The 27,139-nt window shown below is 45.4% G+C and overlaps 10 protein-coding genes across 10 annotated transcripts; 1 reads left to right on the top strand and 9 right to left on the bottom strand.

Moving 5' to 3' along the window:
• Positions 1 to 117: 117 nt before the first annotated feature.
• On the bottom strand, positions 118 to 3,199 carry DEU56DRAFT_753533 (uncharacterized protein; the record flags this gene model as incomplete). The annotated part of the gene is made up of 8 exons (XM_041349726.1): positions 118 to 1,140; positions 1,282 to 1,533; positions 1,590 to 1,777; positions 1,839 to 1,845; positions 1,984 to 2,042; positions 2,110 to 2,246; positions 2,279 to 3,027; positions 3,089 to 3,199. 8 exons carry the CDS (start codon positions 3,197 to 3,199, stop codon positions 118 to 120), a joined length of 2,526 nt encoding a protein of 841 aa, XP_041211457.1.
• A 4,493-nt stretch (positions 3,200 to 7,692) lies between these two features.
• Positions 7,693 to 8,865, bottom strand: DEU56DRAFT_753532 (uncharacterized protein; the record flags this gene model as incomplete). Its single annotated transcript, XM_041349725.1, has 9 exons — positions 7,693 to 7,721; positions 7,777 to 7,918; positions 7,990 to 8,074; positions 8,159 to 8,213; positions 8,305 to 8,335; positions 8,384 to 8,413; positions 8,629 to 8,661; positions 8,710 to 8,769; positions 8,827 to 8,865. 9 exons carry the CDS (start codon positions 8,863 to 8,865, stop codon positions 7,693 to 7,695), a joined length of 504 nt encoding a protein of 167 aa, XP_041211456.1.
• A 587-nt stretch (positions 8,866 to 9,452) lies between these two features.
• On the bottom strand, positions 9,453 to 9,683 carry DEU56DRAFT_731391 (uncharacterized protein; the record flags this gene model as incomplete). Its single annotated transcript, XM_041348211.1, has 1 exon — positions 9,453 to 9,683. A coding segment is annotated over one exon (231 nt), but the record flags the coding sequence as incomplete, so codon positions are not given.
• Positions 9,684 to 14,558: 4,875 nt separating this feature from the next.
• On the bottom strand, positions 14,559 to 14,720 carry DEU56DRAFT_705886 (uncharacterized protein; the record flags this gene model as incomplete). Its single annotated transcript, XM_041347408.1, has 1 exon — positions 14,559 to 14,720. A coding segment is annotated over one exon (162 nt), but the record flags the coding sequence as incomplete, so codon positions are not given.
• A 562-nt stretch (positions 14,721 to 15,282) lies between these two features.
• Positions 15,283 to 16,931, top strand: DEU56DRAFT_909679 (uncharacterized protein; the record flags this gene model as incomplete). The annotated part of the gene is made up of 4 exons (XM_041357121.1): positions 15,283 to 15,417; positions 15,473 to 15,603; positions 16,674 to 16,825; positions 16,879 to 16,931. 4 exons carry the CDS (start codon positions 15,283 to 15,285, stop codon positions 16,929 to 16,931), a joined length of 471 nt encoding a protein of 156 aa, XP_041211453.1.
• Positions 16,932 to 19,801: 2,870 nt separating this feature from the next.
• DEU56DRAFT_704310 (uncharacterized protein) lies at positions 19,802 to 20,226 on the bottom strand (the record flags this gene model as incomplete). Its single annotated transcript, XM_041347368.1, has 2 exons — positions 19,802 to 19,941; positions 20,019 to 20,226. Coding segments are annotated over 2 exons (348 nt in total), but the record flags the coding sequence as incomplete, so codon positions are not given.
• A 3,583-nt stretch (positions 20,227 to 23,809) lies between these two features.
• On the bottom strand, positions 23,810 to 24,031 carry DEU56DRAFT_705914 (uncharacterized protein; the record flags this gene model as incomplete). The annotated part of the gene is made up of 1 exon (XM_041347409.1): positions 23,810 to 24,031. A coding segment is annotated over one exon (222 nt), but the record flags the coding sequence as incomplete, so codon positions are not given.
• A 546-nt stretch (positions 24,032 to 24,577) lies between these two features.
• On the bottom strand, positions 24,578 to 24,790 carry DEU56DRAFT_704385 (uncharacterized protein; the record flags this gene model as incomplete). Its single annotated transcript, XM_041347370.1, has 1 exon — positions 24,578 to 24,790. A coding segment is annotated over one exon (213 nt), but the record flags the coding sequence as incomplete, so codon positions are not given.
• A 396-nt stretch (positions 24,791 to 25,186) lies between these two features.
• Positions 25,187 to 25,978, bottom strand: DEU56DRAFT_712686 (uncharacterized protein; the record flags this gene model as incomplete). Its single annotated transcript, XM_041347528.1, has 1 exon — positions 25,187 to 25,978. A coding segment is annotated over one exon (792 nt), but the record flags the coding sequence as incomplete, so codon positions are not given.
• A 219-nt stretch (positions 25,979 to 26,197) lies between these two features.
• Positions 26,198 to 26,740, bottom strand: DEU56DRAFT_719086 (uncharacterized protein; the record flags this gene model as incomplete). The annotated part of the gene is made up of 1 exon (XM_041347654.1): positions 26,198 to 26,740. A coding segment is annotated over one exon (543 nt), but the record flags the coding sequence as incomplete, so codon positions are not given.
• Between the last annotated feature and the right edge of the window lie 399 nt (positions 26,741 to 27,139).

Here is a 27,139-nt window from a genome sequence, read left to right as displayed (position 1 = left end):
TAGTACAGATGCTGATGTGCACGGAAAGACTCACTTCAAATGCTCAGCCTTCTCCACAAAGGCTGCCCACCGCCCTTCATCCACTCGTCCATATGAGATGAACTGAGCACGAAGCACTCAATTGGTGCCAAGTTCCCACAGCCTGCGGTTGTCATAATATGTGGATGCCCTGAATGGCACACCAAAGTGTCTGACAAAAGCGGCTGCAATGCTGCATTGTGATTCTGCTGCCCTCTTGCATGCATTGAACCCATCTGCGATACCAACCACATAGAAGTCAGCTGGCCAAACGGACACCTTCTCTACCTCAATAGCGCTGCTCTTTGACCTTCCATGCGACAGGACACTTCCTGAGCTTTCCTTCGCGATGATAGGACCCAAGGCTGATGGCAGAGATGAAGAACACCAAGAGTTATCACCGTCATCATCTGAGTCGTCAGTCAAAGATAGTATAGAGGAGTGACAGCACTTTATGGGACAGGCTGGACGATTGTCGTCATCACTCTCTGTGAGAGAAAGGACAGAGCTAGGGCGAGATAGGTTTGTAGTGGCACGAGGTAAAAGAAGGACAGAGCTAGGAGGGCGAGATAGGTTTGTAGTGGCAAGCAGAGGAATCTGAGTGAGCTTGTGGAGATGGTCGTGGAAGCCTATGCAGTCCTTGACGCAAGCCTGCTTGACAAGAAGAATACCTCCATTATGAGGTTGTAATATTACCATGTGGCCCAAATCAAACATGGTCCACATTTCAAGTAGGTGGTTGTATCGCTGAACACACAAAGGGGCTGGAGTGGCGTCATATAGCATATTGAGCTTCTGAAGGACATTGTGGCTAAAGAAGAAGTTCGGGAACTTGAATCCCTGCTGGAACTCATAGATAGTTGGCTCTGTGCCATCCTGAATCAGTGTCAGTGACATTGTGATAGTGTTGTGCATGTGCAGCCTTGCCTCGCTCCATGCATATACAATAACATTATTCTTTGCTCGTTCAGCAACCTCCAAGTCATGATCTCTCGGGTGGTTCTCCTGGATTGTGGCTGGTACGGATGCCTTCCTTGGCAAAATAGAGGGTGAACAAAATGCTCGGCCTTTGCCCTTCAAGTCAATATGGGGAGATGGCGAATGAGAATTCCAAAGTATAGGCTGTGAAGGTGAAGGTAAATGGGATGTCTTTCTTTGTTTGGGTTGTGAGGGTCCAGGGACAGCAGGTGGTGAATTTCATATGGCGATCAATGGTGATGGTGAGCGGGACACATCAGATGTGGGACTTGGGTCTGGGCACACAGCAGGGTCATGGCCTTTGGCACGGCAACCACCAAGAAGGCGGCAGTGTCTACGACACATCTTGTTGTCACAAAGGGAGTGTGCCTTCCTTTTGCATGCCAGAGCAGTGCATATAAGCAGCAGGGTGGTGTTGCTCAAATGTACAGGCTGCAATACAGGCGAGGCCCCTAGCGTAGGTGAACCAGAGGCGCTTTTCAATCCCGATGACCATCGGAAAAACGTGCACGCCTGTTTGCCAGAGAATTTTCTACACTATAGCCAATGAAGGAGTCAACTGCATGTCTACGAACAACTAACCAAAGGCTTACCACTGCCATCCAGCAGCCCTCATTACCATTATCATTTGATTTACATCTCTTCCACAGAACCTCCTCATGGCAGTTGTTGCATGTATACAAAAAGTCTGGTTTTGGTTGCGCTTGGTGGGCAGCAAGAATGGACTGCAACGACTCGGATGCCTGTGAAAGATTTGGGAGACTCATTGATGGAGAATAGCCTTCAAAGCATCATTCAATGTCAATGATACACACACGGCGGGCACACAAAAACGCACGTACAGAGGCTCTGTAGATTAAGGAAAAAATACAATAGTTGAGCAGCAGGAGACACTTGACACACTAGGTAGTACTCAATAGTCAATATGATCCCCACATCGAAGAATGAGCATGAACTTACATGAAAAAACCATTGAAGGCAACATACCAAGAATGTAGGTTTGTGATAGTTCGAGATGAAGAGGAGCGGTGGCAACACGAAGTTGCCTTTACTATGTGTTCAGACACATCCGGACAGTTATATTACAGTACGAGTGCTATAATACATGAAAACCGTGAATATTATTTGAGGGGCACACAGGCTGCCAGTTTGCTCCAGTGACCGTCCTCAGTATATGCAGCTGCTTCAGCTTCTTCAAGTAGGCCTTAGTCAGAGGCACGGTTCCAACGCCTCCGTGGTGCTTTCCATCACTGCAAATCCGTCTGACATATCAATAGTATACATAAATGCCGGCCAACGACCAGAGGAGGGTGTGTTTTTGCTTTGGCCTGGGGTGCATGTCATGATGCCAGTAGGAGTGCGTAAATTTGGAGTCGTCAACGTAGATTGATTTGATGTGAAGTTCGCGTCGAGCTTGAGGACCTTGTGGGGAGGTGTCTGGATGCTGTCATCAACTGTGTCATGGTTTCTCTTCAGGTTGGGATGCATTGGAAGTGGGGAGGGACATTCATATATGCTAGTGATCATGGACTCTGACTCAGACTCGGAGTCATCTTTGATGCTTGGGAGACTCGAGGCTTGAACAATAGAGAAGTGACATGGGGTTGGTGTGTGTGGTGTAGAGGATGCAAAAGGGATGGACGGGCTGCCAATTGCTTTAGCATCTGAACTGTAGTAGTGTTTACTGTGAGTGCTGTTTTGTTGCATCTTCACCTCTTGACGTAGGGCACACCGCTTGTTCGTCATCTTCTTGTGCATATGAGGGGGACCTGCAGGGCCATCCTGATAGTTCCGCAGTAATTCGCCGAGGTCTTTGCAGACAACTCCACACTGACGAATAAATACTTGGGTGTCAGTGGTGACCTCGAGCGGATGGTCCCAGTTGTTGAGTATCCACCTGCGGAGCTTGGTATCATAATATTCGACATCCCTGAAGTTCATGCTGGGTGTGCGAAGGAGATCGTGGTGGTCAGACAAAGAGCAGACTGTGGACTTCTCATATCCCGTCACAGAGATCAGATCAGCATCACTCTGTGTTGAAGTTTGTTAGCACTCCGAGTGAACAGCAGCAGGATAAACTTGAGTGACACACCTCATCCCAGTAGTTGACTATAAAGCGACCTTTCAGGCGCTGCTCGTGAGTTCTCTTCATTTCCATGCAATGCTGGTGCTCTGTCTTGAGATTCTCGTGTTTGGTGTACATAGTGAGCCACATATTGTTAAGTTGAGTACTGAGATGAGGGTCGAGGGTATGGTGGGCTGATTGAGAAGAACCTGGCTGTGATGTGAGGGTCTTCATTGCTGTTGGCCACAGAACCTTGGAGCACTGAGACAGATGGGGGTGCTTCAGCAGCTAATGCTGAGGACGTTGACACTTTCTGATCTTTGTGAGCAGTGCTGTCAAGACATATTACAGGGAGAGACAGATAAAACAATGGGTCCTGATCACCAGCAGGGTCAGTGTTAAGCAAGAAGTTGTCGAGAACATCATTGAGAACACCACTTTCAGTCGATGTGGGCCATGTGGCTAACGGGGGTACTGACTCGGAGAGTGTCTGAGTGAAGCCATGGATAGAGCATCCATCACTTATAACACAGTGTGCTTTGCACATATGGTGTGGGCATACAGGGGGCTAGAGAGCATATAGTGCTATATGGCACTATGCACTCTGTATAATACACTCTTCTCTATATAGCCATACAGTTTTTCCAGATGATTCCACTCCACTCACATTTATAAAAGTCATCAAATACTTCTAGGCAATAGCTATTGGATTTGGGCTGATAGTGCTTATTCCATAGAGCCATAGTGTATTCACCCATTCAGGAAGCCTATTAATAGGGCCTTGACCCCTGACCAGAAGATATTTAACACTGTCCTTTCTAAAGTATATATCTGATTTGATTTGATTTTGCCTAATGATTTTGCCTAGTTTGGATTCACATTTCTTTAGGGGTAGAGCATACATTTGCTGTCCTTAGACAGGTTTATACAATTTACTTACACTTTGTTCATTCATAGACAAAGAGGCAGGAGTATGAAACATCTGCATGAATATATAATCAAGTCTTGTATCAATTGTAGGATCTGCATGACTGGAAGTTGAAACTTGAAGATCACTATTGAAATGGTGCAGCATGGGTGTGAATTTGAACTTGGAAGTCACTGTTACATACAAGTTACCACATAGAACTTCACGAGCTTTCAGAACCCTCTATGCTTGACTTCTTGCTACTTGAAGGGTGCATTTCCTCAATTAATTACCTCCTCCTCTGAACTAGCTATTCCGCTTCTTGTCATCTATGGATTTTGTCAAGCTTTGATTATGTTCTTGACCACATCACATTGTAGTATGTGTTGCCTGTGGAGGAAGTGTTATAAGAGTGGCTGGAGAGGCGTAGAACCAATGATCCTGATAGTTAGAGACAACCAGATGAGTTACCTTACATTATGGGTGGTTTGACTGCTCCGTGTGGTAAGATTCATTCTCAAGGCTTCTGTTGAATCACTGAAATTGTCACAGGCAGACTCAACAGGTGAGGGAGAAACTCTTCTTGGAAAACCTTACCTATCCCTACTAGGCAATTATGGCTGCAACTATCCTAACAACACCCTCATGCCTGGTGAGAAATGTGACATGCTCACACAGAGCAAAGATATCCAACCTCACTTTTCATGAGCAGAATGTGCTTGTAGATGCTCTTAAAGATACTTAATCACCCTTCATCATGTCACTGAGAACTGAATCATCACATTCTTGTGGACACCGTCAATTGAAAGAGCCTTCATTGTCTCACGCTGAATGAAACTTCTCTAGTGTGATCCCCTGAGCCATCTCCCATTTCTCGTCATCAGCAACTCCCTGTGTCATTGCCTGATCATCTCCTGTCCCTTATCATCTTTCTTGTCATTACTGACTCCAAGTGTTATCACCTGAACCATTTTCCAGCCCTTCTCATTATCAAAAACTTCATGTGTTTGTTGGGGTGCCACCCCACTACCTTCCTGGAGGCTGATTGCCACATGGCAGCAGGAAAATGTGAGTCAAGAATCTATCCCACAGATCCTACCTGCGAATAGAGCCAACAGCAGTGAGTTTATTCCAGAAATAGCGTGCCTCAGCTGGCTTTCAGTAATTATAGATGGCGCTGTTAATAAACAAATGGACAGGTGAGCTGATTCCAGTAGAACCAACTTCAGTGAGTTAACTCCAAAGATAGTAACCAGCCTCAGCCAGCTTTTGATGACTATGGATGGCAGTGTTGATGAATTGGAGGACAAGAAGTACTGTACTGAAGAACCACTATAGTATATTCCATGTAGAGTGACAAATTCCACACCTGTATGACAATTCACCAAGAGTTTAAACAAGCCTCCTGAGAGGTCAAATAGCCAATCACAGTGCATATAAAAATCCTATAAAACTAACAACATATCTCTGTATCATAATATAGCCCAGTATATGGCTATGCATGGGCCCAAAGTGAAGCCCTTGATCAGCCCAGGTCAGATTAGATATAAATCTTATGTGCTCATTGGACACACACACTGCCTTACTTTGTGTAACACTGTATGTATGCTTCATTGAGTTGTCAAGTGAGTTTGTCCAAGTCGTTTGTATGTAACTTTGACCTGATTGTGAAGCTAGCCTGCTCAGCTTGGCCTATCCTCAACTACACAATGTCAAACACAATATATAATAATTTAGTCAGTTGAGTAGCTTACTTCTTGAGAGGTTTTCTTGCTTTGACACTACATGAATGTCTGTATTTTGTTTATCTGAGTCGATGATTTACATTCATTGGCTATGATTGTGTAGCATACTCGAGTTAATATTATTCTGTGCAGTTCTGTGCACATTCCTCAACTACACAATGCTTAGCAAACAGACAATCAATCAGACTGTTGGGTGCTATGTGAATATCTATAGATTCACATTCATTGGCTATCATGAGGAATGCCCAAGTCAATGATCATGTTGAAGTTCCTCACTCTGATCATTTTTGATGTCCCTGACATCAGAACCTTTGAAGTCAGATTTGCTGGACTAGACTTCTGGGCTTGGCTTATATGAAGTCAAGGACCCCCAGAATTCTTGAAGTGGACAACAATTTTCTATATAAATGTAAAATAAGCACCTAAGATTAACAATAAAGATGAAAATACCTTATGGCCGGGAGAGTTGATATCAATACCAAAGCAGTAGATATTCCACAAAGGCATGGTGTTGTTGATCTCAAGGAAAACAACATCCTCAAGTATTTTGGCTGTGTCAATTATGATTAGCATTAGGGTAGTATAGGGTTTTTGATAAGAGATATCTTATTGAGCGAGCGAATTTGTTTTAAATTTGTTATGTCAATTCATCTTCAAGTATTCATGTTTTTTTACATCCATCAGGTGATGAAGCATCTTTTCACAAGCCCACGTGTTCATGTAATGCACGTCTCCACAATATGAGAATAGTTGAGGCAAAGAATATTGCATATAATGTAATTCAGGTACGTCTCTAAAGGGTTTCAGCATTCTTACTTGTGCTACTCAATATCATTATACAGAGCTGTTTTGCTATTGGGTCGCTTGACAAGTGGAAGGAGGATGATGGAACTTACAACTATTGAGATGCTTATTATCAGATCATTTCAACAATTCACAACACCCCAGACCCTAGTTGGGCAAAGGCATTGCGTCAACACTGGAATCTATACCTATCAACTTCTGGGACCCTCATTTGTCTGTCACAAGTAGGATGGTGATGAAGACTGGTGGTACAACTATGTTAATATGTAAGTCTTTTTCATGTCTATCTACTTGCAATTCTAACTTCTATACAATGTGGTGAAATGCACCAGTTGGCTTTCCTCGAGTATATTTCACCTGGTTTCCAAAAAACAAATCAAACAGCTACATTGAAGCATTCCTGAAATTAGTTAGATGAGTTGCATTAAACCAAAACATGAGGGAGGCGACCAACCGCTCGAGATTGTCATCAGGTTTGCATGGCAATGCATTGATCTCAGCATATACATCCCAACTATGTAGAAAAATTATTGGTGGTTCCCATGCGCCATATTGTGTTAGGATAATTCCCAAGGGCATGATACTTGTATGTTTCGAGGTTGAGCTTCTTGAGCTTTGGTCCAGTGTTGTTCTGCACACATTCCTCAACCACACAATGTTCAGGAAACACACAATCAATCAGTCAGTTGGGTGCTACACAAATATATTTGTTTTGTTTGTTTGAGTTGCTAGCTCCATCATTTGTGATTGTGTACCATACTCCAAATGTAATTCTGCACACTTTTTCAGGAGAGTTGTAGAGATGTATGGATTGTCATATCATGCAGTAGATACTCTCATTATAAGTGTGCGTATATAGTGCCGGAAAGCTATCATGTCCTCCTCCTGGAGTGACACCATCTCTCCTCCTCACACACACACACACACACACACTCTCTCTCTCTCTCTCTCTGCTTGAGCACTCCCTAGTTCAGAAACTCTTTAGGGTCTGACACTGTCTACCCAGACATAGCAGCTAGGTAGCAGGACCCAACACTTTCTGCTCTTTGGCAGATTTGTTGTACCTATAGTGTCGGTCAAGTTTGTCCTATTTAAAAAGCTTCCTATCGCTCGCTTTTGGATGTTTATTTTGAGATTATGCACTATGAGCATATTGAGAAGAGTTTGAACAAAATTCAAACCAATGCCTTGTAGTTCTGAAAATCTGTCATGAATGTTGAGTGAGGAATACAATGCTTTAATCTTGTTTATCAAATGACCACAACTGCGCTCAAGGCTCTCTAGAGCATCTAAGGTTTCTTTGGTAGCCAAGCCTTTCTCTACCACAGTACATGTGAGTTGCAATTCCCTATCTGATGCATCTAAATCAGCCTGCAGAGCAAGGATAATGTCAAGCTCTTTCTTCAGTTATACAGAAGCATCCGTCAACAGAAAATGATAATCTTAGTGTGGAGACTTCAAGTGGTACTCACGGACTTATGAGCATGAATGGACAGTTGGGACTTCTTCTGATCCACCCACTGTTCCTGAAGGTCTTGAGCTTTGATACCACAATTACTTAAAACTTCTTATACCACTGCACCCTGGCCATTAACTTTATGTTTTAGCCACTATTTGATTTAGTTACTAAAATCTACTTACATCTCAAGACCGATGGCACCTGCTTGCCTGTCTATCAACCCCAATATCTCTGGCGCTGTCCGTGAATTACAGTCATTAAATGATCATCAGAGTACTAGTACTGACTTCCTGATGATGACCTTTGAATGTCAATCAATTTGACAAACCTTGATCATAGTCTTTCAGTTCCCTCCCCATCTAAGAGGCCAAGACCGATGCACATCTGAGGATTAAACTCAAGCTGACATGCCCACTTGTGGCCATATGCATGCATAGCTGTGGTTGCAAATCAAAGATGTAAAGTCACTGAACCAAGGAGAATATTGTAACCATCTGTACCGACTTAGTACATCCAAAAGTTGCTGCCTCCAACTCGATTTGAAGATTCCCCTCAAAATATTGTCCGAACAGGTAAGCATAGCTACTATCTCATCTATTGTTATCATGGACTGACCGCGCACAGTTAGAATTTTTTCTACGAAATGGCTCACCGACATAGTGGCCGCGATGACCCATCCGACATACTAAATAGATAGATAAGGTTAAAATATATCTATTAAAGAAGCACTTACTTGAGATAATGATTGTGAGAGGACACAGTTGACATCATAAAGGGTAATGATGATGGCTTCCTGCAGCAACAGAGAAGAGATGCTCAATAAGTGCTATGGTATACTTCTGCTGCTCACTGGGTGAATCAATATTAGTGAAGAAGAGCGGGATATCATGATAACATATAATAGCCATGATGTCCATATCATCAATGGGATCCATCACAGCTTTCTGCTTCTTGCAATCCACAGCCTCATACTAGTGTTCATACTTGCATTGGTTAATGGCTTTGTCTGGCACTAAAGAAATGCAAATATTTTATGCATGTTCATGCTGTGAGAGGATGTGTTGCTCAACATTGTCTACTTAAGCTTTGGGAAGAAAATATGTGGGGTTGTAAAAGCGTGGACAGTCACCTGCAGATTGTCAATGTTGATGATGGAAATTGCCATCTATCGCAATGTGAATATTGCCACCTTCGCTACAATGTCTGCTGAAAAGGATGCCTCCAAAGCAGGCTGGACAATGCTGTGTGAGAATGGAGGTGCACTGGCCTTAAAATAATATTGTACTAGATTGCATGGGAGTAGTTATGACAGTCTTCTCTCGAGATTAAAGTCCACAGGCCTTATACACTTGTTTGTGACATATTTGGAGTGCCGCTTCAGTCTGCTGTTCAACTTCAATCTGCAGGATGTCAAACCACTAGACAGCTTGGCTAAGTTCACAGTGAAATAGTTTTTGAATGAGTTGACCCTATGTTCTAATGGGCAAGTGTCTGAAAGCCTGGAAAGTTAAAACTCACATCTATGTTGGTCATCTGAAAGCCTCTGCGGGCATAATGTGTCTTCAAGGCAGAAGCAAGTGCATGAATAGCATCACATGAACACTCAAACAATGCATGATAGAATACGATGAGGTCTGTAGAAATCACCATGTGTGGTTGAGAGGGCGCAGTAGGAAAAAGACCATGGTGATCGAGAACTTGCAGAAGTGTTAAACATTCGCAGGCCAGTACATAAAAAGAAAGGAAACCTGCAATTGTCAGTTGAAGCTGCAGATGAGAAATGAACTACTTGTAGTCAAAAAAGAGACAAACTATGAAAAATCATCGCTGAGCACAACTATGCCTTGCACAAGCACATATCACTGCATTCACACTTCTATCTAAATTCAGAAAAACTCTGTGATTCTTCAACCCGAACACCTGGTCTCATGATCATGTGACAAGTCAACAAGAAAAGTTGCTAAGTCTATTCCACACACATGACTGACCAGGGACAGTCAGTATTTGAGTCCCCCACATATGTGCCGAACATTTTGATTCTAGCCTCACAAACAACAATTGTGCATGATTTGGAGTTCACCTGGCCTGATATCACATCCATCTGGCTTCAGAAGACAGCCTGAACAGGAATGTGCTTGTCTTGAAGCACCCAAAGCACAACATAAATGTTGTAATAGATATGACATAAGGTGACATTTAGCTGGTCAACATGTTGCTCAAATAGTATGTAGAACACACTTGACCATTTCTTCATGCACTCAATGATTGGTGGCAGTGGTGGCATGTGCAAGAGCTTCTGGGTAAATCTGAAATTATGTAATGTGTAATGCTTTTGTTGCATGTACTGAGACCTTGTGTTTTTGGCAATTCAAGTATGTGTTACTATCTTGCTGTGTCTGTCAAACAATGCAAATATATCTCTGCTATCCATACCTTAACTTCCTTTCACATAAGGGAAAACTAAATATCAATGTCCTTCAGAACAGTCATGTCCCACACTACATGTACACTGTGTGGTGTCTACCTTACAGATATTGAGGTCTGTAGAGGTTGAGCCAACAGCATCACTAATAATTTCACAATAATCATCCAATCTCGCAGCTCACAGCACTTTGCTGTGAGCAGAAACTGTTGGAATCACACTCAGTGTTGTGGATCAACAACTGTTATTGCTCTATGTACCTGTTGGAATCACGCTAATGTAAAGTATTGTAAGTACGGAGCTTGGTGCAAGAAGAACAAAGACGCATACCTCAGTGTTGTGGATCAACAACTGAGGTATGTAAACACAATGCAGACGAGATACTTAAGTGCTATACAGACAGAGATTGAAAAACGAAACGAAGGGGCGCTGTCATGCATGGTATACACTTCATACCATGACATACATAAATGGAGATGAATAGGAGAGTGTACAAGAATATACTTCTCACTATCATAAGCTAAGTTTCATATTGTTTAGTTGTACTTATAGGTTTCTATTTGTTTCTGCCTCTTTCCATTTTTTTAAGCTTATTCAGCCACTCAGATATGTTTGTAAGCATGTCATGTGACTGGTAAAAATCTGATTTGTAAGGATTCAGCTTGACTCATCATGTTTTGTCATTGATTTGTCATGCTTTGTAATTCTTCCCCATGCTTTGTAATATTTTATTCATGTACTTTAGTAAGCAGCTGATTCAGCACACCAAAAGGCTTGGTTTGTAAGCATATTCTTACCAATCCAGTGATGAGTCATGCTTAGTAAGGAGGGTTTCCAAAAATGTATTTAAGGACACCCATCTTACCAAATAAATAAGTTTTTCCCTTTCCATTCTTGTTCCCAACCGTGAGGAACATAAGAATCTGAAGTGTGGAGTTTTCCTGCTTTCTGTCTCTAACGTGTGAGATCCAGAAGAAAGTGAAGGTCTACGAGTTACCTTTGAAAACCATTGTATTTTGTCAATCAAGTTGTGTACTATCTTACAGGGATAACCTATACAACCATCTATTTGTTTTATTTGAGTATTACATATTCTAGTCAGCAATCTTGCTTCTACAGGAAGTGAGACACGTAACAGGAGAACACGACAAAGTTGAAACAGACTTTCATAGGTTGAAACATGACCTACTAGGGTGAAACATACCTAACAGATTTATATTCACAGCAGAACATCAGGGTTATTCATTTCAGATACAGAAATCAAAGCAAAGGAGAGGTAACTTGTTTACTCTTTGACCACCCACGAACAACACGTTATCAACTAAGAAGTAGAAAATCCGTTGACTGTGAACTTGAGGAGCTGGCAACTTTTGTCTTATGAAAGTGTAGTTGTGTTGTCACTGCATTTTTACACACTTCTACATATATAAGACCCTCAAGTAACAAGACAGCGTGGTTGTCCCCAACCCGAAAGACAATGTTAATCTGCCCCAATGCAGATGGTGCTTCTTGATGTGATCCTCCAACACACACCCTCAACCTGCCATGAGTGAGAGACCAGAACAATGAGTGACAAATGTATGACACGGGAGAGCTTTAGTGAAGATGTCGGCGCTGTTGTGATGAGTGGAGACCCAGATGGGTTGGAAAGTGCCAGCCTCAATGTGGCGTCTGATGAAGTGGTAATGCAGGTCAATGTGCTTCGTCCGGGTGTGATTAGCAGCCTCTTCCGACAATGCTATAGCGCCAGTGTTGTCAGCGTAGAGTTTGAGAGGAAGGGTAAGGGGAATTTTCAAACACTCGCAGAAGGACTTGATCCAGATTCCGTCTTGAATCACGCCCGTTAACGCCATGTACTCTGACTCCACTGAAGATAATGCCTGGGTAGTCTGTTTCTTTGCTGCGTGAGAGATAGGACCACCATAAAAATACCACACATATCCAGTGATTGAAATACGGTCTTCTGGGCACATTGCCCAGTCGGCGTCACTGAATCTGTAGATGGTCGTGTCTGCATTCGTTTCTCCATAGTGCACGTGATAGGATATAGTTCCAGCGAGATAGCGGAGGACCCATTTTGCCGCAGCATAGTGACGAGGTTGAGAGTTGGAGTTGTGCTGGGATAATTTCATGACGGCGAGGGTGATGTTGGGACGGGTATACATGGCAAGATAAAGCAGCTCTCCAACGAGTTTGTGGTATTCTGATTCGAGGTTCTGGATGAAGGGGTGCATGTCAGTGTCGCGTCCGAAGGGAAAGACGGGGTCCATCGGGAGCGAAACAGGGTTACAGTCGAGGAGACTGTGCTCCGTGAGTAGGTAGGTGATGTACTCCTGTTGATGCATCCACAGCTCTTGTGTGGTGCGCGAGCAAACATATTGGACTCCCAGATGCTTGACTACCGGCCCCAAGTCTGCTATCCCAAACCTTTCCGCATTCCAACCCTTTATCCAGTTGAGAAACCTTTGGTTGTTGCTGCCTGCGAGCCCATCGTCAATGTGCCACGTGATTATGCAGATCACGCGCACCCCCTGCTGGACATGGTCGTAGATGAAGACTGCATAGTCAGCGTCGCAGCGGATGAACCCTAAGTGAATGAGAACCGCTCTCAACAACTCATACCAGTCAAATGCAGCTTGCTTCAGCCCGTAAAGCGACAATAGCAGGTGACAGACCAGACGTGCTCCATTTTTACCAAGGTGTTCGAATCCGGGAGGTTGACACATGAAGATGTCCTCACGAAGTTTTCCCCAAAGGAAGGCGCATTTTGCGTCGAAACTGTCGAGTTCCCAATCGTGAGCTGCCGTGTATGCTGAGAGAAGGCGAATTGAAGTTGGTCTTGCTATGGGGGCAAAGGTCTTCCCGAAATCCACACCTGGCACCTGTGAAAACCCTTGTGCAACGAGTCGTGCCTTATGCACGGATCCACCCTTCGTGTCCTCTTTGAACTCTAAGACCCATCTACAACCTATCGCCCATCTCCCTTGCGGTAAGTCCACCAACTCATAGACGTTCATCTCTGACATGAGGTTAATCTCCTTGTGCATAGCTTCCAGCCATAGGTTGCGATTGGACCTTTGCATCGCTTCGTCATACATAGATGGTGGTATTCCCATGTTGTAGCCTGGTGCGAGTGGACTGCGGCGTGTATCACTGCGGATGGAGAGCCCGGCGAACTCGGTGGCGATCAGGGCAGCGAGCATTTGAGGAGACCCTACCTCGTCTTCATCAGGTACTATGGTGTCGGGGTCGAGTTTGATTGAGTCAGGTGCAGCATTCACCCCCTCAATAGCCACCCCTTGAATGCGCACTTGACGAACTTCACGTTGTCTCACCAGACGTTCTCGATCCGTTGTTAGCTGGTCTTTGAAGAGTTGACCACATTCAGTGGGCAGACAGGTTCGTTCTGAGCGGCGAGGTTCAATGGTGGAAGGGATGAGTGTTGGTGCAGGCATTTGAGATGGGACAGAGGAGGGAATGGAGGAAGGAATAGATGCGGGAGCCACCGCAGATTCTTCCTCATCTGAATCGTTGTTGTTAGAAGGAAACGGTCGACCCGAAAATGTCTCGTCAAAGATCACATCACGTGAGTTAAAGAATGTGCCAGTTGACTTATCTCTGCAGCACCAGGTGCGACCACCGGGGGCATAGCCCATGAAATAGGCTTCTCGAGATTTCGGCCCTAACTTCATTTGGAGTTCTGTTGGAATACGCGCAAAGCATCGTGCGCCAAAGACACGGATGTGAGAGAGATCTGGTTGGACTTTGTGGAGCATCTCGTAGGGTGTTTTGCCGGCAGGCAGCGAGCGAGACTCTGTGTGATTGAATAGGTATGCTGCTGTGAGGGCCGCTTCTCCCCACAGGTTCCGTGGTAGGTGTGCATAATTAAGCATTGCATACATTCTCCCCTCGATAGTGCGAATAACGCGCTCAGCTCGTCCATTCTGTTGGTGGGAGTATGGCGCGGAGAGCTGATGTTCGATCCCAGCCGCTGCAAGGTCTGAGTTGAACGCCTCGCTCATGAATTCACCTCCATTGTCTGTGCGGAAGGCAACTACCCATAGACCAGAACTATTCTCCCAACGTGCTCACACCGTTCGCCACACTTCTAACGCTTGGTCCTTCGTAGTCAGCAGTTGGAGATCCAATATCCCAGTATGATCGTCGAGAAAGATTATAAAATATTTCTTATGATGGGGGGTCTCAATGGGAATGGGTCCGCAAATGTCGGAGTGAATTAGCTCAAGGAAGCGGGAGGCTGGAGGGGACTCTGAAGTGGGGTGAGGTTGATGTGGGTGCTTGCCGATTATGCATGACTCGCATCAAGACATGGTTTCATTTGAGTCCAAGGTGAATCTGCGTGCAATATGAGGAAGACGGCGCACTGATTCCCCACCAGTGTGGCCCATATGAGCATGCCAGATGTCGTAGGTGAGCGGAACACGTGCAAAGGCTGAGATTTCGGGAACGAGAGGAGTGATGTCCTGTTGTAGTGGAATAAATTTGAGGTCCACGTAGAACAGCCTTCCTGACATGGGGAGTGCGCCCAATGCCGTGCCTCAATATACTAGCTCACAGCGAGCCGGATCTCCACAAAAGTTACAGTCCCAACCTTTTGCTAGCATCCATCCCACGGAGAGCAGGTTCAACATAGCTCCAGGAGCATGAAGGCAGTTTGAGAGTCACACGCGATGACGTTCACCGCCAATCTTTAATCATGCCATACAATCTCCACAACCTGAGGTGGGGAGAGAGCCATGATTCGCAGTTTTCACGACCACCAGATCCTGAGTTGAGTAGGTCCAGAACATAGTACGATCACTGATAAGGGTGCTGGTGGTACCTGAATCGAGAATGGTGGATAATGTGTGAACATGGGTGGATATGTCATCAGGTATCTCCTCGATACTGGCGCAGGACAGATTGCGACGGAGTGTGGCAGTCATCTCGGGCGAGCAGAGTGTGGTGGCAAGTGCAGCAACTGATACTGGTGGTAAACTGGTTGATGACGAAGGTGGAGTAGGTGGCACGACGGCAGCAACCGCTGCAGTCTCCTTCCTTTTCTTTTGTCAAGGTGCTTGTCCTGCCATTCCACCTCCCTCGCGATAACAATGGGCAGAAGATTCCCTGGGGATTATTTTTGTGCTTTCGCAGGCCAGTAATGGGATTTACATTGGTAGCGGAGGATGTAGACGTGGTCACGGTGTTGGCATATTCCGAACCAGGACCTGATGTGACGGTGGGATGAGAATTGACCATGCGAGTGGCTTCTGAGGTGATGCACAACGTGCAGCTTTCGAAGGTGAGACTATTGGTTTGGAATGAGGCTGTAACATCAGGAAAATGTGTTTTTGCCATAACAGGTATTTGTTGCTACAAGTAGCTGCTAAGAGCTACTGAGACCTGCTAAGAGCTACTGAGACTGCCAAGAGCTACTAAGTGCTATTACCAGATGTCATGAAATTTTTTCACTTGGAGTGTATATACTATAGTACTATCAATTACTAATGAAAGTTGTAGTCCTTGTCAAGGGGAGTCTATCCACAGTCTCATGACGTCAATAGAGTAAGATCCTAGTGAGTTATTAGCAAAATACTAGAAAGTGATGTGTTCAAGAAAGTTCAGGCACACCAAATATTAGTTGGTTGAAAATTTTCCCACAATCTACCCTAGTCATTCCTTATCATTTGAAATCCTAGTCACTATTAAGCAATCATAGTTTTAATAAGCAAAACATGGTCACATGACTTGTGTGCCTGAACTTTCTTGAACACATCACTTTCTAGTATATTGCTAATAACTCACTAGGATCTTACCCTATGGACGTCATGAGACTATGGATAGACTTCCCTTGACAATATCTATAACTTTCATTTTGGTTGAAAACTTTCCCACGGTTTACCCTAGTCGTTCCTTATTCTTGGCTTAATCAAAAGGACTTAGACAAATTTTTGCAATTGTGATGATATAAGCACAAACACAAACAAACATGAATAATGTCTAATGTCTTTTCTCTTTCTTACCTTTTGGTTTCATTTTGTTCTCTTCACTGATAACTGTGGGCACTGTGGGAAACAGTGAGCGGGAGGGCGGGAGGCGCTAAAGTAAATGGGTTACTTTCCCGCCCATCAACAGTGAGCAAGCATAGGTCTTTTTTGTGAGTTTTCCTAATGTTTTTTTTTTCTTTCTTGCTCTCATTCACGCTCTTCCCTTGGCAATTTCTGATCTTTTTTGTCATTTGGTGAGTCCACTCTTCTTTCCTTTGTTTTTCTCAGACACTCACACTCTGCTCCTGCTCCTGCCCCTGCCCCTCCTCTTTTCCGCTCTCCTCTCTCTCTCCAGCTCTCTGCACCTGCACCTGTTTTCGCTCTTCCTTCTGCTCTTGCTCCTGCTCTCACTCCTACACCTGCTCCTGTTGTGGTTTTTGGTAAGTTTTTTTTATCTCTCTCTGGTTCTCTCTCTCTAACCCTCTTTTGCTAGCTATCTCCCTTCCTTCTGCTTCTCCTAGCATTCCTCAGAATTCAAGTTTTTGACTTTTTGGTAAGATCTCTTAGATATTGTAGTTAGTATTATACGCCCATGTATTAGTTAGTGTGAATATACTTGAATTTTTCCTTTCTATTTTGTGTCATAATGCCAACAAATAGCTACTAAGAGCTATAATGCCAAAGTCATTGAAATTTTTTTGACTTGTCCATTATAGCTACTAGGAGCAATTATAGCCATTATAAAAAATATGCCGCTATTATGAGGGCTATAGAAGGGACTTGCCAATAATTGGCATTTATGCTATAACAGCTATTATAGCTCCTAGATACTACTAGGAGCTATTAGGAGCTATAATGGCAAGTACACATTTTCCTGATGAATGGGTGCTCCACTGCTGATTGATGTGCTGACGATGGTTGCGGAGAAGCTATCGTGCATGCGCTGCTCTAGTTGGGTGCAGAATATCTGCCACAAGGGGGAAGTGGGAAGCCCGGTCAAGAGATTGAACACGGCTTCTTCATCAGAATAAGCAGTGCCCATTCCAATGAGCCTGTCACGACAACTGATGTGTTGCCCCACATAGTTACTGGCATTGTTCGTGTCCTTCATGCGGAGAGACTGTATGCGCCGATGAATGACGAACTGAGAGCTGACATTGTTGCGGTGGAAGTGATTCCTGAGGATTCTCCAAGACTCGCGTGCAGTGACTGTGTTGTTACGGGGAATGAGGAGATGAATGCTGGGCGCAAGTTTACAGAGTATGATAGTCTTCGCTTTGGAATCATTTATAAGCCACGTGCATATAGCAGCTTTCTCGGCATCGGTTGGTGCTGATTTATTGACTGCAATGGGTAGGACTGAGGCTGTTCCAAGAATGTTGTTAGGATCTACCGTCTTGGTGACATGACACCAAAGATCATTGTTCGTTAGGACGAGCTGCACCTGCATCTCCCAGGGAATATAATTATCTGCACCCATCAACTCTGGGGTGTGGTCATATTTTCCCATCGTGGGATAGATGCGCCAGAGAGAGAATTTGCGATAAAGCTAATAACGATTTGAGTCGTTCAACACGAGTAGTTCGTGATTTCTGGTTTCCATGCTGTTCTAAAACACGGGGCTCATAACCTGTTGGAATCATGCTCAGTGTTGTGAATCAACAACTGTTATTGCTCTATGTACCTGTTGGAATCACGCTAATGTAAAGTATTGTAAGTATGGAGCTTGGTGCAAGAAGAACAAAGATGCATACCTCAGTGTTGTGGATCAACGACTGAGGTACACAAACACGATGCAGACGAGATACTTAAGTGCTATACAGATGGAGATTGAAAAACGAAATGAAGGGGCGCAGTTGTCCCCAACCCCAAAGACAATGTTAATCTGCCCCAATGCAGAGGGTGCTTCTTGATGTGATCCTCCAACAGAAACTGTACCTGTCTTACAAAGACAATGGTAATTGTACCAATTGTGGACATTTTGGATGTAACACAAGAGATGCAGGATTGTGCAAGATTGAAGTGTGCATGAAACACTATTGGAAATTTGAATTCAAGTTGGTGGCCTAACCACCACTCGCACTATCAGTGTTTGTCATATTTCTACTGCAGCATAGTATCACCATGCTTTTTGTTAATGATGAACATGAAGCCATGGTGTGGGTGAGGAAATAGAAATGCGAACTCTGGGAGTCACAAGGATATAACCTTGAGAGGCAAGCTAAGTAGAATTGTCCCGAAGGGATGCTACTGAGGCAAATCTCTCTAAATTAAGGAGAGAATTAAAACTGCTGAAAGACAGAGACTGTGTGAAGGTGTGTGGAGATGCATGGATGGAGATGTGATGGGTGTGTGAGATGTGCTGTAGGAATCGTAGCGGCGCTGGAAAGCGCCAGTCCCCGACTCCAAGAAACAACGATGTATAACGGCAGCAACAGTATATCAAAATACGACAGTCGAGTATGTACAACGATCAGGCACGAATCTGCAGGTCAAATGTAGTACTAGACAAATAGACAATATTTGAGTCTACTCCTCGTCAGTCTCAAGCTCCATGTCAAAAATGTCGCGACCCTTCGCCGGCCCCTTTGAAGTCTTGGTAGGTGACTGGCCTTGGAGCTCGTCAGCGGCCTTCCTTTTTCCTTTCGAATTGTGGAGAGCTTGCTTCGTGTATGCTGCACATGGCAGTAACTGCATACGCCGCAGTATGAGTTGGTAAGCGCGGGAGCCATTAGCATCACGACTGTTGGGTGGTGCATCCTTGGGTGGTCTGATGTTCCAGCTGATCATAACTGTCAGAGAAAATTGAGGACATAGAATGAAGAAACTTACAGTTTCAATATGACTTCGACCTCCACGACATCACCGTCATGTAATTTGGTCCTGTACTCGCCAACGTTGATAAGAAGTCCATGCTCGTTGCGGACGTCCGGAGATTCGACCTTGGTGTCGCCCAGCTGCGCAAGACCGGAGTAACGGTTTTCCGGGTTGTACAAATCGCGAATACGCAAACGTTCTGTGTCAAATCAGACAATGAACTGTTCGATCAAGTACCGACTTGCCTTCATTTTTTTTCGCCTGACTGGAGGATGCTGCAACGGGCCTCTGGGCTGACATCTTCGTTTTGCTGGGGCTGAGCAAACCACCAGATCCTACAAGAAAATTCAGTCAGTGAGAAAGTCGCAGCGAATCATGCTATGTACTCACTTCCAATATCCTGCCGGCTCAAGCGTGGCATCGCCAAAGTCCTAGGGTCCGGAAGATCACGAAAGAGTGAATCCGACTGCACCAAAAAGGTGTATCAGTCCTGCTCCATATACGTCCGCCAGAAGTTCGAGACTGCTGGATGCTTTGTCACTTCGATGGCTACAAAATTGTCAGTACGAGATGTCAACGCGTGTGTGCAACGTACAAGCGTTGCGAGCATCTTCAACCTCGTTGGTCAATGCGACCAGAGTATCCAAGGCTCTGGACGAGCAGTCCAGAGCCTCTTGAGGGTAATGATCACCGAGGGGATCAGATGCATGCAAAGGACGCAGTTCGAACTGCACTCGAGCTCTTTTCAGAATCATTGCGTCAAGATGTCGATGACATGTCTCAGATCACAGTCACAAGGTAAAAAAATAAAAAAACGCCAACGTACCCCAGTGTGCGGCATGTTGAAATATGGACCAGTACGACTGTACTGGCCAGTGAGATCAAGTCTAGCAGGGAACTTCATGCGAAGTAAGCTGCCACCAGCATCGACCCAATATTCCGCGCTGTCATTCATGAACGTGCGCAGAGGACGGGGATTATTTTCAAAAGGAATATTTTTCTGGCTCGCGGCCTCAGCTGTAAGGGCACCAGGGGACCTCACACTGTAAAGGAGCGATTTGTACAAGGGCGACTCAACCACCTCCGTCTCAGGAGTAGGAGTCGAAGGTCGAGACGGCTCGGGGGTGACTGGTAAAGAGGTCGACATGACAAGTCAATAATGGCAGACAGACGAGTGAAACAGAGGAAGAAGAACGAGCTTAAGAAAACAAGACGACTGTGAAGCATCAATTTATAGAGGATGAAGATGGCGGAATACAACTTTTGAGACTGGAGGATCAGTTTTCGACGAATGGAGCAGGATTGAACTCTTGAAACGAGTAGACGTAAATGTGAGCAGCGCGGCCTCCGAGGTGAGAAAAACGTCCCAGACTGCAATCACTACTACCGACCGCGAGATTCACCGCAGTCTCTAACTGCGGGTGTCCTGCGTTTGTTTGACCATCATAAGTCCAGACGTGATCATCAGTAATCAGACGAGCAGAAAAGTGCTGACCACCAACATATACGATCCCTTCGAGTCGATATGTCACTGCGCCATCTCGACATGGAAGCACCAGTGTCCGACTGGGAAATATCATCATTGTCTGCGTCGACTGCACCTCGAAAAATAATACAAGTGGTGTATCTCTGAGAGCCATCTTCCAAGTCGCGTCATCATGTCCCGCAGACTGCTCACGGCGATGGGACGAGTTCAGCTTTGCCGTTTGCCTCCAAAGCCAAAGCTGAAACCAGAGCTGTAAGGAGATTGACGTATTATTCGTATCATGCCAATGAAAGGGAGCACACCAACACGGAAGAACGAAGTTGAGGATCTCGACGGCTCGTGTTGAACTTGGCGAAGCTGCTTTAACCTTAATCAATTGTCTTCCTACCTCCGGGAACAAGCGACCAAATACCGCACAAGCAGAGGTAACAAGGGGTCCGGATCGAGGAAATATCTGAGGGTCACTCAGCGATAGAAGGTCGCGCAGCTTGTCACGAAAGCAATCAAATAAATCTTGAGACATAAGATTAGCTTCTGATTCCATCAAAGACTCGAACGATACTGCCAACCCGCGTCTCAGATCACAGTCACTGTCGCACCATAGATTTCGCCAAGAGAGAGAGGCTTCACGATAGATGTAGAAACACACCATGAACACGCTGTCGTACGCACAGGACCAGTTTGCAGGTGACCATCTGCAGCCAGCTGAAGGAGCCTGGATTGTCGCAGGAGTGTGATGGAGACTCGACACTAGCAGTGCGCGTGGATCACAGTCGACAGCTTCCCACGAAGTACGAGCTCATTTCCGACTTGGTCGGTTCCTTGAAGCAACGGTCGTTTTCACAGGCGAATCTTTGTCGTCGGAGTCTACCTCAGCAATCCGACACTTCTTTGTCGAGCTAGGTACAATGTCTGTGTCAAACCGCGCTGAAACCGAAGTTTGCGAGAACGTTTGTTCACCTTCTGCATCCGGCACTGGAACAAGGTCACCTTGACACAACCCGTGCTTCACGAGAGTATTATGCTCAATGGCTTCAAAACGCCGCACCTCGACCGAGAGATCACTCGGAACTCGTTTGTTCAGAGAGTCGACTGTGACGGGTTGCGTTATGCAGAGACCTTTGCGAGTTCGAGCACGGGAAGCAGCAACATACGCTGCAAAGCCACCCTCGTGAAGGTTGACAAGAACTTGAGAGAGGGTCTTTCCCTGAGCAGAATGTCCTGTGACAGCGAATGCGGGCTGAATGGGGACTTGATATCGAGTGACACGAATCTTCTCTGGTTTGCCTTCTGCGCAGTCTATCGAGGTGGTAAATGTCCAGGTTGAAGGTAGAATGGGGAAGTAACCTTTTGGAAGATCACTTAGATGTACCTTGCTATGCGGGAACTCAACTAAGATGCAGGATGCACGTGTAAACCCAGCGGGGCACGTGGCTGTGAAAATTTTACGCACAACGCCTTGTGAACCATTAGTGATTCCGAGATCTGTTGATAGATTACGCACTCGCAATATGACAGGCATGCCTTCAAACAGCATAACATAACCAGGAAGACCACAAGATGACTTCAGCGTTGCAGTATTCAATCGTAACAGATTTTCACGTTCTGTACGTGAAAGTTCACGGCTTGAAAGTTTGTCAAGCGCTGCACAAACAACAAGCTCGTTTCTGTCGCCACAAGCCATCTCAGCCTTTCGAGCATTGAGTACCTCCCTCAGCTCATTTGTTCCAACAATGGCGGCCGCATCAACATTTTCAGGACACCCCATATCTATTCCATCTTGCCGAGTCACTGATTTTATCAGTCTAGAATTGAATAGATCAACATCGTCCACAGTGCATTTTCTTACTCGAAGACGATTCACTGCATCGCCGTATTCCAGATCCTCTTTCATACGCTGTTGATCTGTCAAATTGACAACCGTATTGACCGTCTTCCACGCTAGTCGACCAAGTCTCTTCTGTACCTCGCCGTCATTCTGGCCAGCATACAACGAAATAGGTGTGTACAGAGGACTACCACCGACAGGCGGAAATTGATAGAAATCCCCAGCAAAGATGATGGCAATGCCTCCGAACCAAACACCAGGCTTCTCTTTCGCATAACGTAGAGCGTGGTCTATTTCGGCCAGAAGCTGCAAGCTAACCAATGAGACTTCATCCAGCAGCAGGAACTCAACATTCTTCCACTCATCTCGAAGCCGAGTGCGATTTTGGACACTGATCAACACAGAATAATCCTCTAGACTGTTTCCGGGCTCACGATTCCCTTTACCTTTGTTGTTTGACTTTATCTTAATGCCCAGACCTTTATGGACAGTCATTCCATCTATTAACGCAGCCGCAGAACCCGTGGGAGCTAAGAACCGAATAATATGTGCGCATCCATAATGCTGCATTACCGATTGTACCGCTTTGACAATGTGAGTCTTTCCCGTACCTCCCGGACCTGTCATGAGCATGATCAACTGATCATTTGAATTTTTTTCATGTGTTTTGTCGACATATCTTGCCATGAAGTAGTCCGAAATAATCCTGAACGCTATCCACTGCTTAGCGTTGAGGCTGAATCGCGAACCAATGTCAGTGATGACATCCTTATCCGACATCTTTCCCGTCTCATTCAATTCAAGATTCAGCGCTTCAGTAGCCTCGCATTTGGAAGTTGACGCGCCAGCACTCGCATAAACCTTGCTTCCACCTTCGGCTGTACACTCCGTTTCAGGAACTACAACTCGTGCAAACTGCTGCTCCGGATTAAGCGCATTTCTTCGTGAGTCAGCTATCATATCCTCCTGCTTCTTAATCTCATCTTTCCAGGTCTTGATGTGTAGGTCAATTTTACCGGACTGTACGATCACACCCGTGTCTTTTTTTGCGAGATCGCTGCTCACGCTTGTATTCAGATCAGAAGAAACCACGTGTTCCGTGCGTCGGCTAAGCCACCTCGACTGCTGCATGAGAAGGACGATCTGCTGTATGCGGAAGTCCTGCTCAGAACGCCGTGAGAGATTTCCGGACAAGTCGAATTCAATATCATCATCAACGCTACCCAGAGCCAAGGAAGAGGTAAGTGCTTTGCTCTCAGCAGTAAGTTGTGTCTGTTTGCGAAGCCTCTCAGCGTCTCGTTCATCTTCGCACTCATGAACTGATTCCCAATTCAGCATCACCTTTCGGCTCCGTGGGGAGAAGTCATATGCCTGGAATGCTTCTACGACGCTCTCATGTCCACCGAGGAGTCGATGTGATACGCTGAAGGGCTTGAAATGAGCCAGTGCGAAAATAGACCAAGCTTTCATATCCGACGAACGTGGAATCGACATTCCAACGACACGAGGCACCAGTTCTCTGTAACCATCACCATGCTTCTCGTTCGAGTGCTCTACCAGTTCGTGGGTCTCCGATGACGGATGGCTGCTCTTTAAAGGGTGCCTTCTGTAAACACCGAGGCGAGTTTCATACGTGTTTTTGTTTTTTGCACTTTTACTTATCCTCTCGATCCGAACACATCGGCAGAAGTCATAAAAACACATGTCCGCTAAGGAATCAGCGCGGTGAACGTAGTGATGGATCTGATTCGCCTCCACAAGATTTCCTTCTCTGTCCGTAGCAATGCGTAATTGGACTAGTTCGTGCTCGTCTGCCCCATCGATCTCATCGACTTTTTGATCCAACAACAGATAATTTTCTCTAATATATGCCAGCAAGACAGAAGACAACATCGGGACAGTTCTATGCGAGGATATACTATCGTCGAAGCCCTGTATATACCGTGCAGCCTGCTGTGCATGGATTTGTTGCTGGCGACCAAATTGAGACAAGCACTTGTGCAAAAGTGTTTTTGCACTGTCCGCAACATTGGTGGCAGACGTCGATTCAGGAATGCGAGCAACAGCGCGGGAGAGCAGTGATAACACCTCATACGTCTTCAAGTCCATCTTCATAATATAATCAGAAATGTAGAACATAGCGGCCTTTGCACCTTTGCCCGACAATATACATTTAATGTCATGATTGTGCCTGCAAAAGACAAGAAGGTACGGATTGAAATAATTAACATTTCCATCCCGACACATAAGAACGACTGAGTTTGTTTCCGGGTCGAAGTAAGAGGTCTCTACTATCTCGTGCGGAAAAATAAAGCGACAGCGAGCATCATTGCCATACTTATGGCAAACAGCCCAGCACGTATGTCATTGGAGCACTTCGCCACATCGTTTCACCTTGGTCACAAAGGCTGCTTCCCAACTATTCAAGATGTCTAAGGCCGCATCCGATGATTCCGGAGGACACAGCGGTCGTTGAACGCGAGGCTCGAAATCAGAGTCTACTGCATCATCAATTTCCGGCAAATGATGGTGTATAGCATCTTCAAAAAATTTGAAAAATCTATCCTGATAACTCAGGTCATTTCGAAGCCGATCATGAAGCTCTGAAGGATTCACACCACCTTCCAACCATATCAGAAAATGTCCGTGAAGAACTCCTCTCTCAGTGAATTCACTCGTACCGTAGAATGCACAAATGTGTCCTAGAATACCACCATCGTCAACAGACCGATTGTGATCAAAATCCCAACCCAGAAGGTAATGGAAAAGACACCTGAAAGAGAACTCGAAAAAATCAGCAGCAGCGACAGGGTCATGAGCGAGACGTGTTGCACGAACACGACCTGTGGGCATGCGAGGTAAGCGTTCCGAAAGATCAACGGAATAATCTCCATACATAACCTGAAACACAGGGCTATGTGCTGGATTCGGATTGAATGTAAAGAAAATATGTGGTAAGCCAAAATACCCGTAATAGTTTCGGATCTCGTTCCTCACAAAGATCTTCGAAGCTTGTGAACCAGGGATGCGAGTGGACATGGTATTAACTTGACGGAGGAGTTTGAGCGCATTCTGTTCATCCGTACTGAGATTCGACAGCTTATGTTCTTGTTTGAGCCGATTTGCGAGTCGTATGAGCACGTCAGGAGAGACACTGGTTAAATTACGAGCAACCGAGTCAAAGTTTGATTTACGCACAGCAAAATAGGTTTGCAGATGAGCCTGACGTCTCTGTAGCATATTCAGCGTGACAAAAATAAAGGATTCGTGATATCGAAAACCACGATCCGAGACATTAAGGCAGTATTTGGCCTGCCGGTCGAACGACAATGGTGTCAGACGCGATTTGTCCTCGAAGCCGCCAATCCCGTATGGATACAGTGTCGGATACATGCCAGGAAAAAGACGGGGGTTGTTGTACTCGGGGACGGCATCAGCGCTGTGGTGTACAACAATATCAGGACGTATCAGGTTTCGAACTGCGGAAGCCACAAATGTTCTGCCGCTAACCTTGTCACACTCAGGATCAGATACACCCATTTTTTCAAGCAGCGTTATCGGTTCATCACTTGCAACATCGCTCGCCGGCATGTCTGGGGCTTCCAGTAATTCGGCAGGATGAGTTGCAAACCCAGCAGTCTCGGAACTGAAAACACGTCGAGCATCAAGTTCACGATCCTCCACAACACGCTCATGTAGACCAGGAAGGGAGCCGTCTGCTGGATACTGATCCAATACAGCCAAATCTAACTCAATGTTAGCGTACAAACAATTGTGAGACTTCAACCACACAAGAAAAGACCAGATCTTATGTTTGCGGACGCGGAACAACGTGCCCATACGCTTCGGATCGAACGGTTGAGGACCGATGAATACAACACTCAGAAAACCATTGATGTCGGCGGGGGTCCGTGGCAACACGGAAGCGGTAGACATAACATTTGTGTCATGAGCGCACATATTTCCATGAAAAACCTTAGGCTGCGACGGGTCAGATGATTGAAATAAGCGGGTGACATGTGCAGTAATGGAATAGATGGCACATATCTTCTCCTCAACCCAAGTCAGATCGTGAAATTGGTCGGGGAGGCTGCCACGGAACAAACCATTCACAAGCGCTAATGAAGGGATCTTCTCCTGCGCCAAGGAACATTTGCACTGTGGACATATCTTGAGTGAAACGGCCCTCGAATTTTCAAACACTACACCACGCTTCTCCAACATTAGACCATCAATCAGATCGTTATCAAAAGTGAAGCACGACGACATGCCTTGAACAATGCACTTTCTGATAACAAAGTCATCTGAGACGCGGAGAAGATCTAGATTCAAGGACAAAACGTCTCCTGATAGATGAACGTCAACAGCAGCTCTGTCGTACTGCGAACACACGGCACATACAGGCGGCTCAGTCCACATAGTACCTTTCATATAGCCATTCAAACAATCAAAAATCACCTCCTTTGAAACAGGCATTGGCCAATCCCGTGCTCGTTCCATGCGAATAGTATTCATGTCTGCCAGTGCATTCTGTTTTCGTTCTAGACGCGCTGATCTGTACCCGGCAGCCCGCGACACAATTTCCCGTGACAAACGTTCAGTAACAAGCACACCGAATTCGTG

The sequence above is a fragment of the Suillus clintonianus genome, assembly GCF_016758775.1.
Source record: "Suillus clintonianus strain FC179 chromosome Unknown DEU56scaffold_15, whole genome shotgun sequence".
Classification (NCBI taxonomy): Eukaryota; Fungi; Basidiomycota; class Agaricomycetes; order Boletales; family Suillaceae; genus Suillus; species Suillus clintonianus.
Note: the sequence above shows the minus strand (reverse complement) of the source record. Positions and strands in the feature narration are given on the sequence as shown.